We start from the raw sequence: 14,361 nt of genomic DNA, 5'->3' as shown, positions 1-14,361 counted from the left end.
CCTGTGGCATTATTTCATTAGACTCTGGAAATCTTTTTAAGTCCAAATTGTACTATGAAAGGCAGACCTGAACCCTGGGTGGTCTAGAATTGCCGCCTGAGTCTTCTATAAAGGACCCACTGCTTGGGATGCCGTTTTCATTCCCCTGCCTAAAGCCTCAGAACCATGGCATCCTGGCTTTCCTGACTACTCCCTGGAAAGTTAATGATCCAGGTTTCCTTTCTCATCAGTCTGTTGTAAACATGGAAGCCAAACTGCAGAACCCCCTTTAGTACTCCTGTGGTTTTTAGTATCTCTGAAGCTTTGAACTGTGTATTTCAAATTTCTTTTACTGTTAGATGCACAACCATCTCATTTTTGACTGCTGCAACATACAAGTAAAACGTGATTCCCTATAGTTCTTCCTTTGCCATCCTTTTTTAAATCTCAGAATTTTAATGAACCTGGAAGTAAACCCTGTTGTGGGCATGCTTCTATTTATGTAGAATAAAAGTGCAGTTAAACATCATACTATTGACCTTCAAATTTCCACTAGCTAGCTCTTTGGCAGGTCTGTGTAGTAAAAATGGATACTTCTGGTAACTTTGAAGTATTATAACATTATGAAGTGGTTTCTGAGATTGAATTGACTTAGTTCTAGTGCTAGTTTATTGTATTCTTAAACCTTTGGACAATGATAGCCCAGATGGTGCATTAGAGAACTTTAAGGTTTTAACTACTCAAGAAAGGAAAGATCCAAGTGACTACTGTCTGTCAAATGACAAAGTACCTTATTTGCTCCAAGAGGAGCCCTGAGCACTTACTTTGGGGGCGCTTCGTTCTTGCCTCAGTAACGTCCCCGTTAACCTTGTGGTCTGAGGTACGCGGCCCTACTGCAGTAGAAACTGAATGTGTCCCTGAGGAAAAGCTGCTCTAGGGACTTCACAGATGAGGATTTCGAGCCAAACTAGGGTCTTCTGGGCTCAGCTGAGCACTCTTCTCACTATAGCAGGGTGTTTTTAAAGTAATGAGATGCTTTCATAAAAGATTCCAAGTCTAAGATGATTCTTTAAGGCAGCTTCAACTGTTTTGGCTGCTTCTGAATACAACAGATCGCCACTCCCAGAGTCAAAAACGACTAGAACACAGACTTAAAAACAAGCCATTTAATTGTGTCTTTGAAGGTAAACAATACATGGAGCTGGATCCCAAGCCCTGAGTGCCAGAGCTGCGGGTCCAAAAGTCCCATGGTGTGTTACTCTCAACGGAGTTCAGAAGGGTCAGAACTCGAGGTGTTCCGAGGCAGAGCACTTTTGGAATTCATGCATTCCATTTAGCAATTTTGCAAACTGCCAGCAACAGACCCTAAGAGTCTTTTGAGATGGGGAAAATTCAACTCCTGGCTTTACATATAAAACAATGAAGAGTATCAAAAATGTTATGTTTATTTCTCTTCACTTTCCTCACAATCTGAAGTCTGAGCTGTCACATCCCCCACGCACAGCAGCCTAAGCTGTGTTTAGGTACGAGATCCGTCCCTCTGTCCATCCGCGTCCATGTAATGCCACAGCGAGAGACCTGAGGCAGAGAGCTCTCAGCAGTACAGCTTTTTAACAAGCACTTAAAATGAAAAGAACCCTCTGGCGGCACACTGAGTTAGTTTATAAGATTTTAATTTACAAATTAAAAAGCTACATGTTTTATTTTTTCTCCTTTTTCTCTTCTTTCTTTACATCACTCTTTTCCTTATCTTTCTCTTTGTCATCTTTTCTATCCTTTTTGCTGTCTTCCTTTTCCTGCCCTTCTTTCTTCTCTGCATCCCGGTTGGCGATCTTGTTGTTGATGAGGTTGTGCAGGGCGATCACGGAACGGATCAGGGAGGCCAAATACACCACCACCATCTGGTCATTGGTCTTCAGGTAAAAGGCCTTGACGAACTCCTGCAGGCTGACATCGGGCAGCAGGTTGAAGACGTCCTGCAGCTGGTAGATGATCTGGTGGTTGATGGGCAGCTTGCCTGTGGCCACTTTGTCCAGGTAGCTCCTGATATCCAGAAGCTTGGAGTTCAGTCCCTTCAAGCCGTGGACCTGGTTTGTGATGCGCTGGGAAAGCGTGCCCACCGTAGTGTCTTTGATGTCTCTGTAAGAATCCACAAGGACAGGCCGGGAAAAGCATCAGTGTACTTAACTGTCTGATCAGGCAGGTTCTCTCATGTTCTGAGGAAACACCCAGATTTGTAGCGAGGGGCAAATTTTCCAAAGAAAAATGTTACTTCTCCATTTTACAAAGATCTGAGGATAAACTGTCTTAATTTTGTTTTCACTGGGAGGTATGTATTTTATTTTTCTCATCACAGGGCATTTTCAAAAGAAAAGAGAGAGAGCTACAAATGAAACTCCTCTCACTTAGAAAAAAGCTCTCTCCTTCCACTTCCCTGTTCCTAACAGAGGGTGGCATTTTCTCCACCTGCATCTATAGGAAGCTGTGAGTCAGCAGTAACTGTTTGAACTGGAAGGGATGTCATTGTTTGACAAAAACTATGACCATTCTAAGTCAGGGTTATATGAGTATTTTAAAATAAAACCCATCCCAAGAAGTAGATTCTCTGCAGAAAACTGGCTTGCTACATTCCCTGAAAAGGACACACACTGGAAGAGGATATGCCTACTTATTTTCACACTTATTTCTGTCATAGTAACACAGTTTCCAGACAAGGCGCACTAGTCACAAAGTCATCAATCATAACCCCAGACCCTTCAGAGATGACCCAGGCCCAGAACCCAGGGCTCTGTTGTACCCCTGATATGGCTGTCTCCCCTCCACCGAGCGGCCTCTTGGGCTGCTTCCGATCCTGATGCCATGCTAGGTCTCACCGTAACAAGTGTTCGACTCCCACTTCCTCAGCTTCCTCTGCTCCGATTTCACTGGTCACATGCTCAAATGTTTTTGAGGTTGGAGTTCCATCCTGGGAGAGGAAGCTTAACTATAGTTACTCACTTAAAAGCAAACTGGCACATGTTCCTTCTCACACCTTGATCCCTCTGCTTTAAGCCAAACCACTTCGTGGGTGCATTACTGGGTTTTCCATGGCAAGGGTGGGGAAGGTTTGCTTTGGAAGCTGTCTTCTTTTCTAGGCTAACAGCGCAGTGGCCCTGCTCAGTGACAAGCTCTGCTGGGGCACCATTAGCTTGTTTTCTGAGGAAAATCTTGAAATCCTCTCAATCCCACAGTGGAGATTGATTAGGAAGTCTTGATTAGGCTGATTCTTAAAGTAATAGTTCTTTCTAGAAAAGATAATATACAGAATACCTATATTTGAGGAAAATATAGCTTTTAACCATCTATTATTGTCCCTCGAATTAAATGATACCAGAGCACCAAATGATGCATTAGAACAACTAGCTTTGATGGCCTGAATTATCAGAGGATCCGTGCAGGGACGTGGTGCACTGTATCGCCTAGGGACTTCCTGACGGGACTCAGGAGAGACTTTTCTCCGATCTAGTGCCAGAGGAAGCTGTACATCTCCTGTAAAGGCTGTAAAATGTCTGTGACGCAGGACAGCACAGCAGTGAGGATACAGACTCTGCAGCCAAACTGCCTGGGTTCAAAGTCTGACTCTGCCATGTATGTGATAAGGTTGCTGTGGGATCTTGGGTAAGTCACTTAACTTCTACTAAGTGGTATACACCTTAGCTGTTATTACTGTTTTATCCAGGACAGTATAAATCCCGCCAATGCCATTTTCCTCTTGACTTTGTATGCTAAGATGGTAAGAGCCTTTAAGCCTGTTGCAGGACTTCATGACATGCCTTTTTAGGTACGAGTTTTTCCCTGGCTTCATCTTATAAATGACCCTATGTCCCCTCTCTCTGCTATTAAAAAATTTGGCTTCCTTAGTGTGCGTGCATGCATGCATGCATGAGTCTAAGCAGCCTCAATTCCTTTTTGAAAGAGGCAGCGTAAAGGTGAAAAATAACTGTATCAAGACAGGCATGAAAACCTTATGGCAACTAGACAAGAAATTGGATCTAAGCTCCCCAGTAGCAAGACAAAGAGAGAAAACAGGAGGATAAAGCTCAGTGCCACGAAAATTTGCAGGGACCTAACCCAAAATATCTTTTTCCAGATATAAAAACTGAATATAAGGATAAATACTACATATCAAAATCTAAAGAGAGATTTTAATCTATCCCTCAGGCTTTTGACTTTGGAAACTCAAGACCAGGCTATCTGCACACACAAGATGCAAATATTTTATGCTCCTAACAAACACATTTTCACCTCAAATTCTATCCTAGAATTGGAGTTCAGTTTTCCCGGAAATAGAGAAAAAGCTATATTCTGACAGCCCTTTATGTCTACACCCAAAGTACAAGTTAACGAACCACAAAGCAGGTTCTGGATGAGGAGAAGATGAGTATTCAAGTGTCAAATCATACAGATGGGTCTTGTCATCTAGCTCCAGGCAGCTCTGACTTACTCTATTTGAAAATCTATGCTCTAGTCTTAGGGATTGAAAATCTTCAAGGAGGAAGGAATACTGGCCCAGAGGGGGCCCAACAGAGGAAACTGCATTAGGTTAACACTAAGCTCACCAGGCTCTCCATTTACTTTGCTGTGAACATCTCTGGGCTATCATTTGACTACCTTGGGCCTCAATTTCCTTTGTAAAATGGGACTTTAGATTTCTCTGGTCCTTTCTATTTCTAAAATGTAGTGATTTAAACACTCAAAGGGAAAACCCATAATGTCAAACTATTAACAGAAACCAACAACCTTCTTTTTGTTATAGAGGGTTTGTTGACTTGAAAATGGAAAACAAACAAAAAACCCCAAAACAACTGCCCAGTAAGTAACAAATCTAATCTCCTAGGCTCCCAGCAAGATGACTTACGTCATGAACTTCTTCCACTGAAATATATGCTTCTGTGGGTAGTCCCAGGTCCTTTGGCTTCACGTCAATGATGACTAATACCTGGCAGAGAAACACACCTTAGCAATCCACCTCACACTGAGCACATAAGGAACAACTGTAGAAGCTATTCTGATGAGTACTGAAGCAATTTCATTCATTCAACCAGATATGAGCCAGACTTTTTGGTAAAAATGAGTTTACATTCAAATGATCATTTACTATGTCCTTCACCTCCATTAATTAACAAGCTGAGAGGTAGTATAGTGTGGCTTATCAAGCAGGAGGAAATCAGAATTAAGACAGCCAGCATTTTAATCCCAGCCCCACCACCTACGGGACCTAACCAACCACTGTGAACCTCAGTTTTCTTATTGTAAAGAGGATACCAGCCCCATATACTTATTGAGAGGACAAAGGAAGACAACTTACGTACCTGGCACTTAGCAGGTGTTTACTGTTCCTTATTAAACATATTGGGTTATTGTATGCTACACAAAACATTACAAATTAACGCAAGCTTACAGAGGAAAAGCAGTGAAATGATTTGTTACCCAAATCCTTCCGAAGATGCTCTCATTTGAGTTAGTTGGCAAAGAATATTCAAGAGTTTTGAAGCTAGAGTGCACTCACTGAGTTAGGGCAGTATCTTTTCATGAGTTCATTGATGGCGATGTCATTCTTGTGTAGCTTAGGGCCGGTGTGGTACCACCCAACTATTCTTTCTCTGGCTGGGAAGGAAACAATCAGTGGGTTTGAACTGTTACATGAAGATCTATGTAATTCCCTCAAAAGGATAAGAACTCCAGTTGTTATGCTCTCTACCTTTTTCAAAATTGAAGACGTTTATTTAAACAATGACGTACTTTTGAAATCTAAAACTCAAAAACAGAGTTCTCAGAAAATAAGCGGCAAGGGAAGTCCAGAGACATCCATATCTTAGACTAGTTTAGGAGAACAGTCATACATGAAAACAACCAGAAAATAATTCTAAGGCAACATATAAACAAATACAAGTTCATGTTACATAGTTTACAACTCTGAGTGTTTCAGGAATAAACATTTCCAAAGCAATCTGTTGCTGTAATGAAATAAAATGAAAACAATACACATGATGGAGAGATATATTGATCCTGGTGGTACCAAAGTTCCAGGGGCAGGTAGATTTCACTTGATAGTTCATTTTTCTGCTGCAGAGGGCTAACTCTTCGCCCCACCCCAAATCTAGGTGGTCTTAAATTGCTATTCTAGTTTCTCATTTATTCTACCTCATTCGTCTACTACCACTAGTCCTACTTAAGTTTAGCTAAGGAAAAGGCCCTTGACATTAAAGGGAATACTTAAAAAAGAAAGAACTTTACACACATTCACAGATTGTAAATCAATGCCACAAAACCTTCTTAAAAAAAATCAAGACATACCATTGACCTTCTTAAACATTCCATACATGTTTTCCAAATAATCATGGTCTAAAAACCAGACAGAATCATCTTTGTCATCTTCATCAAAAGGGACTAAAGAAAAAAAAAGTAAGATTTAGTTTAGGGTGCTGGATAGAACTCTAGAGCACAGGCAACAACTGGAGACCCCCAGGCCAGATCTGATCCACATAGGTGGTTTGTCCAACACCATATTAAAATTATTTTTGAGTTGCTTTCATTAAAAACTAGGAAGTCTCACAGAAAAATCCAGACTTCTAGCTTCTCTTGAAAAATCAGATGACCTAGAGCCAGATAGAAGATGCCCCCTTTAAAAAGGACACATGGTCTTCAGTTTGCTAAAAGCCCCATCTCTTCCTAATGTTTCCCTTGTGACAAACTGCATTACTATCTGCTCCTTTTAGTCATTGGAGTCAGTGACCTCTAGTCCAGAGGTCACGCCAGCAATTATTTTGTTCTTGTTTGTTGTTGTTTTAATCATAAAATACATCGATATGCTCTTGTAAAAAGACTCACGAAACAGAATAAAAGGGTAATGGTCTCCAACTTCCCCTTGCTAACCCGTAGTCATGGTTAACAGTTTAGGGCATGGGTTTACAAACTACATCAACTGTCTATTTTTATAAATAAAGTTTTAGTAGACTAGATTCACCCATTTGTCTACATACTATATAAGTGCTTTCCTGCTATAGTAGCAGAGCTGGGTAGTTGCAACGGAGACTGTATGACTACAAATTTAAACTATTTACTATCCAGTTTAGTGTGTAGCCTTTAGCCTCCCTTTTTATTCTACAGCAATTCTTAATTAGAATCCTGGGTTTTAGTAAAAAATAGGAAATCACAAATTTTTTTTTAATGTTAAAGTTAATTGACATTTTAACCAGGCTCAGAAAAACATAAAACTTGTCCTTTACCTGCAAAACTGTTGGATACATCGAGTACTTTCTTTTGCCATGACCCCAAAAGCACACCAACAACACGCTTCTGGTTTCCAACTTTGCCTATTCTGAATGAGAAAGCAGGTCAGTCTGATAGGCACACAGAGATGTGCCAACAATTAGATACTCAAGAGGAAATATTCATGATACAGATACAATTGAATGAGTTGACCTGGGAACTAATCCCACTAAAGAAATGTAATAGAGTTAGGTCAGTCCTTAATATTAAATTCTAATAAATATAATGAGTAATTCATGAACTTTGTACACTGGTAGATTTTACTCGCTGTTAACTGCAAAGGAATACAAGCTTGGAAAAATCTCAAGCTTTATAGAAATTTAAAATGGAGAACACAAAAACTCTCCTGATCTTAAGTTTTAAAATGTTATTTGGTTGGTGTTTGAAAAACACATTTAAGTTATGTTACCACATTTAACTTTATGTTATTTGTTTTGTAGCTTACCTTTCTCTTTTAACTTTCCTCATCTTTTCTATCCTTGAATCTTTTCAGGGATAAAGATGCTACAGTACAACCAGTTTTACGGTCCAGCTTGATAACTGTTCTCTGGAATATCTATTCCATGGCAACAAGCCCCACTAGATGTTATAATTCCTTGAACCAGATAGGGGCTCAGAAAGTGATCCTGACCCAAGGCACGTGTGTGTCATTTGCGGTCTCTCCAAATGGCTTAATTAGAAGGAAGTCAGAAGTGAGCTGGTGACTAATCACACTGAGAGCAGGGCTGAATGAGAGATTTTACTTCAGAATTTTTATCTCCATATCACACCTCAGTGATTTTGTCCTAAGGAGCTACAAGTGTAGCAAGTGAGACAGACACAGTACAACTCTGTTAAAAGGAGATACAAAAGCCACTGGGAAATGAAGTATGATCCTTAATAGTACCCTTAACAGTCGCTGGCTTCACATTGTTTTAACTAAATTATTTATTTAAAAATTCATAAATGCTTACTAAATTTGGGGTCTGTATCACACAAAGTTAGGGATTTTGTATTCCTGGTGGTTCTGATTTTGGTGGGGGGGAATCTTAGGCACTGAGTTTTCACATGTCAAAGAAAACTTCCACACTTAACTGGCTTTTCTTTTGGTCTACAAAAATCCTTTCATAAAACCCTACATTCCTTATCTGACACAGCAGCTAGCAGTGTGTCTGCCTGCACTATGCCTTTAAGAGCTGTTTGTTGAGTTTACTGAATAGAACCGAAATGGTACCTGCTCCCATTAGCACCTCTAGTATTGGAGAAAAACCGTCATTACTGTACAGTGGCAAAGCCGCATATCCTGTTAGGCTGGGGATCCTACAGAGCAACGGAACGGAACTGGGGACCCTAAACCGCATGGGGTCTCAAGTTTGTTTTTGGCTCTGGTTGAATTAGGAGTTGTACAAAGCAAGATGCAGGAGAATGAATGGGCACTTAAAAACTATATGACCCTACAGCAGATGCTCCCAACTGGGTCTCCACACTTGCCAATTCAAGTAATTGTCTTGTAAAACTTATGAACACGTGTAACAGGTCCAGCGGGATGAACAGCTTGAAAACAAGCAAGGGAAGACGGAAGAAACATCTCTGGATGTTATCTTATTCTTTAATGCCAAAGTCTCCAACTGATCTCACTCTTAAAAGAGATAACTGACACCTCATCTACTTTCAAGCAATCGTAAAACCAGATTCCTGCTTAGAAACTTTCACAAGTTAAAACCACGGCTCTTCCAAGGAACCCTTCAGGGTGCTGAGACCAGAATTTCGGTGACAGCCTTCAGAGGCACAGAAGAGCGAGTCTGAAGGGCTTTCCTACGAGACACAGAGTCTTTTAAGGTGAACAGGGGCAGACGAGGTGACAGATGGGCACGAGGCCTGGGGGATCAGGGCGAACTGGAGATTGCCCCCCATACTCTGGCAGCGTACGGACTTGGTAAAAGAAACCGGCAGGACCCGGAGTGCCGGCTGGGGCGGGGGGACGATGCTGGGTGGCCTTGGGCTTCCGGAACCGAGGTTGGTCGGGGCCCCTCGGCGAGTCAGGGCCGCCCTCCGCCCGTCAGCGATCCTGCGGCCGCTGCGCCTTCCCCAGAGTGCCCGTGACTCAGCAGCGACTGTGCCGCCAGCCCCACTAGGCCGCCCCGCGCTGCCCGCTCACCGGTTGAAATGATCCACCACACTGAGCAGCACCAGGGGGTGGACCACCACCTTCTGCACCGCCAGCTCCGGCATCGCGACACACCCCGCTCGCCGAAAACACCCGAAAACACAGGTAGCCTCAGCGGCAGGGACTCCAGCAGACCCTCCAGGCCCAGCTCCTCCTCTTCCGGCTTCCGGCTCTTCCGCTCCCAGAGTGCCGCGCGCGCGTCGTTCCCGCGGTCCCTTCGGTCGCCCGCTCGAGGAGGGCTAATCCCAGAGAAAGGCGGGAATTTCCTTGGGTGACTAGCTGCGAGTTTCCCTGGGCTTGAAAGCTAAAGGGAGACTGAAGACTGATAAAGGTTGACTTCCTTGTGTTTGGCCCGCACCGTTCTCTGCGGCAGCTTTGCGCCTCAGTGCCCTCTCACCTCCCCACCTCCCATCTGAAGACTAGAAAAAAATACCAAGAAAAAAATATAAATAGTAATAACTAATATTTCCACCATCCAGAAAGTGTTCACTTTCGTTTCCAGTCAAAATCCTCTAGAATTTATTAGAGAAACTAACTAAATCTAGCATTAAGGGGCGTCCTTACAGTAGATTTGGTAATTTGTCGCTTGTCATTTTATTGGCGCGTGATTTCCCCTTAATTTTCACTGTGGACACTTAGCAGGTAATCAAACCTGTGTTTATGTTTTCCACCGGTCTTTATATTACCTACCATTTAAGTAGGGCTGGAAGAACGCAGTTTGTGCCTGGAGTCAGACCATTCAGGTTGCTTTTCAAATAAAAACTTAGAAAAGGAAGAAAAAATGGAAGGCAATATGGAAATATATTTTCATATTTAGCTGGGAAAGAGAAAAAAAGACTAAATGGGGAAATGTAGGCAACAAGGACTTAAGCTTATTTGTAGAAAACAAATTACTTAAAATCCATACAAGTTTATATTTCTAATTTTAAGTTGCTGTTTCTCTATACCAAAACAATACTTAAGCAATTTGAATTATTCACTTATTTAGCTGCTTTTTTTAAAGTAAAGTTTTATTTTCAATTACAGTTGACATACAATTGTTTATCCTGTCTTTAAACACCTGTTACCTTCCTGATATAACCAGATGGTCTGACCTCTGAAGAATAACCAGGAGACTTTTTCTCTGAATCTTAGCGTGCGTCCAGTGTGATTAGGAAGCTTTTGGTACTCTTTCTGGGTCCTACCCATCACTTATTACAGGTACTCTTCCTACTTTGGGGAACACATCTTTAGCTTTTCCTCATTCCTTTTGATATTTTTGATTTGGCAGTGAGATGATTGCTACTACTGCTTAAAGAACTTTAAGAAAATTTAAGTCAGCCCTTGTTGTGTGATATGTTAAAGCTTCCTGGCTGGTGTTTAGTCCCTGATTCAAAGTAGGCATTCTTGTTTCATCTGTTATATAATGTTATTTGACACAGAGTAGATATGCAAATATTATGTAAAGCTCTTGGAAGGATGTTCCTCCTTAATTTTATAATTAAAGATTTAGTAGCGATCAGAAGATCAGAGATTGAGATTGATAAGGAAGCACTTTTTGGACTAAAATACGTTTAGAGTATAAAAAGATGACTTGAAATAATAAGGAAGTTGTTTTACATGTTGCCCTTTTTTTTTTTAATGGAACTGAAATCATACTTGGTATTGTAGCCACTACTGGGGGCTGAATTCGTTTAGAAGAATGCAGAAGCGGTTATAAGTAATCCCTTTCTTTTGTTCATTGAATTCTGGACTTAATTTTAAGGACCTGATGAGAGCTTAAGGGTAATGCATTTTCTTTTCCTTTGATCATTTTTTTTTCATGTTTTTCCCCCCTAGATTTATTGAGATGTAATTAATATACCGTGTTTCCCCCAAAATAAGACCTAGCTGGACCATGAGCTCTAATGCGTCTTTTGGAGCAAAAATTAATATGTCTTATTTTACTATAATATATGAGACTGGGTCTTACATAATATTAATATAATATAATACAGGGTCTTATATTAATTTTTGCTCCAAAAGACGCATTAGAGCTGATGGTCTGGCTAGGTCTTATTTTCAGGGAAACACGGTATAACAATGTGAAGTATAAGGTGTACAACATGACTTGATACACATATATGGGGGGGTAGTTTGTGTGCCCAAAAAATGTGTACAAGTGGACACTTTGGTCAGTGTTGCTCAAGCAGTAGTTTGCTGTAAATCAGAAGTGTCTGGACGCTGATGGTAACCACTTTGAGCACCTCTTGTAATTGCAGAAGTCAAACATGACTTGTATTCATCTTTTGTTATTTGTATATATTGAGTATTACAATTTTAATACAATTTTCCTTTCTTAAAATGTGTGTACATTTTTTTTGGCACCCTCTGTATATTGCAAACTGATTACCACAATAAGGTTAGTTAATACCTCCATCACCTAACATAATCACCATTTTTTTTTTGTGGCGAGAACATTTAAGATCTGTCAGATATATAATACAATATTGTTAACTTTAGTCACCATTTTGTACATTAGATCCCTGTCTTATAACTGAAAGTTTGTACCCTTTGACCAGCGTCTCCCTTACCCTCAGCCTCTGGCAACCACTATGCTCTATTTTTATGAGTTTTGCTTTGTTTGGGTTTAGTGAGATCATACAGTATTTTTCTACCTCACTTATTTCACTTAGCATAATGCTCTCAAGGTCCATCTATGTTGTCACAAATGGTAGGATTTCCTTTTTATGGCTGAATTATATTTTAGTATGTACATATACACATATGTACATAATGAAATATATGTATATATAGTGAAATATATGTGGTGAAATATATATATATATATATACATATATATATATATATATATATATATATATATATATATATATGGTGCCCATAAGTGTATATACATTTCTACCCCCTTTTTCTGCCTCCCCCTCGCCCAACTCTGGTTCAAGCCATTGTTTCTCAGTCTAGTTGTGTAGGACACAGCTCCCTGGCCCAGGCTGGTATTAGGAGCCTTGCGCTCCCCAGGCTGAGGCAGTCGGTGGTCGGCTGTCAGCCGCTCATGGCAGCACATGGTAGCCTGCAGCAGCACTCAGCAGCCCATGGCAACACACACCAACCTCCAGCTGCTCACAGCAGCCCAGCTCCAGGGAGAGCTGTTATTCACACTCCTGGCTATAGAGGCACGTGCAGCTCTCTGGCCCATGTGGGAATCGAACTGGCGACCTTGGTTGGAGCACAGCGCTCCAACCACCTGAGCCACCATCTGGCCCTATCCACATTTTAAGAAAGGAAAAAACTGTATTGTAATACTCAATACATACCGATAACAAAATATGAATATAAGTCATGTTTGACTTCTGCAATTACAAGAGGTGCTCAAAGTGGTTACCATCAGTGTCCAGACACTTATGATTGCAGTGAACTACTGCTTGAGCATAGATAACATGTCTTAAAATGTGTATACATTTTTTTGGCACCCCCGGTATATAACATTTTCTTTATCCATTTCTTTATCTATTCATCCGTCAGTGGACACATAGGTTGTATACATGTCTTGGCCATTGTGAATAATGCTACAATGAACATGGGGGTGCAGACATCTTTTAGACATAGTGATTTCATTTCCTTTGGATATACACCCAGAAGGGGGCTTGCTGAATCATATGGTACTTCTATTTTTAATTTTCTGAGGAATCTTTTCCTTTATTTGTGTTTTCTTCATTTTCTTTCATCAATGTCTTAGGATTTTCAGTGTAAGATCTTTCACCACCCTAGCTAAATTTATTTCTAAGTATTTTATTGTTTTCGATGCTGTTATAAATGGGATTGTTTTCTTTATTTCTTTTTTAGATTTTCCTTTTAGTATATAGAAACACAACTGATTTTGTATCCTACAACTTTACTGAATTTGTTGATTAGTTCTAACAGATTTTTTGTGGAGCCTTTAGGATTTTGTGTATATAAGATCATATCATCTGCAAACAGATACAATTTTACTTCTTCTTTTCTGATTTGGATGCCTTTTATTCATTTTCTTGCCCAGTTGTTCTGGCTAGGACTTCCAGTATTATGTCGAATAAGAGTGGTGAGGGTGACCACCCTTGTTTTGTTCCTGATCTTGGAAAGAAAGCTTTCAACTTTTGCTATTGAGTATGATGTTAGCTGTGGGCTCGTCATATGTGGGTTTTATTATGTTGAGATATGTTCCTTCTATACCTAACTTGTTGAGAGTTGTAAACATGAAATGATGTTGAATTTTATCAAATGCTTCTCCTGTTTGTATTAAGATGATCATGTGGTATATCACATTTATTAATTTGTGTATGTTGAACCCATCCATGGTGTAAATCCAACCAGGTGCAAATCCCACTTGATCATGGTGTATGATCCCTTTAATGTACTGTTGAATTCGGTTTGCTAGTATTTTGTTGAGAATTTTTGCATTCATGTTTATCAGAGATAATGGCCTGTAGTTTTCTTTTCTTGTAGTGTCCTTATCTGGCTTTGGTATCAGGAAAATGCTGGCCTCATAAAATGAGTTTGGGAGTGTTCCCTCCTCTTCAGATTTTGGAAGATTTTGAGAAGGATTGGTGTTAATTCTTCTTTAAATGTTTGGTAGAATTCACCAGTGAAACCATCTGATCTTGGGCTTTTCTTTGTTGGGAGGTTTTTGATTATGCTTTGTTTTCCTTATTCTGTTCAGATTTTCTGTTTCTTCATGTTTCAGTCTGTGTAGGTTGTATGTTTCTGGGCATTTATCCATTTATTCTAGGTTATCCAATTTGTTGGTGTGTGATTGTTCATGGTAGTTAGACTCTAATTATCCTTTATATTTCTGTAGTATCAGTTGTAATGTCTCCTCTTTCATTTCTTATTTTATTTGTGTCTTCTTTCTTTTTTTTCTTAGTTTAGCTAAAGGTTTGTTAATTTTGTTTATCTTTTCAAAAACA

General features: G+C 40.2%; 1 protein-coding gene across 1 annotated transcript; it reads right to left on the bottom strand.

Annotated features, from left to right (window-relative positions):
* Window positions 1-1,130: 1,130 nt before the first annotated feature.
* Window positions 1,131-9,610, bottom strand: PSMD7 (proteasome 26S subunit, non-ATPase 7). Its single transcript, XM_019757057.2, has 7 exons — window positions 9,428-9,610; window positions 7,248-7,339; window positions 6,316-6,408; window positions 5,528-5,625; window positions 4,877-4,957; window positions 2,853-2,944; window positions 1,131-2,118 (listed from the first exon to the last, which is right to left on the bottom strand). Exons 1-7 carry the CDS (start codon window positions 9,499-9,501, stop codon window positions 1,680-1,682), a joined length of 969 nt encoding a protein of 322 aa, XP_019612616.1. The 5' UTR covers window positions 9,502-9,610; the 3' UTR covers window positions 1,131-1,679.
* Window positions 9,611-14,361: the final 4,751 nt, after the last annotated feature.

The sequence above is a fragment of the Rhinolophus sinicus genome, linkage group LG11, assembly GCF_036562045.2.
Source record: "Rhinolophus sinicus isolate RSC01 linkage group LG11, ASM3656204v1, whole genome shotgun sequence".
Taxonomy (NCBI): Eukaryota; Metazoa; Chordata; class Mammalia; order Chiroptera; family Rhinolophidae; genus Rhinolophus; species Rhinolophus sinicus.
This window is presented reverse-complemented; position numbering and strand designations above follow the sequence as displayed.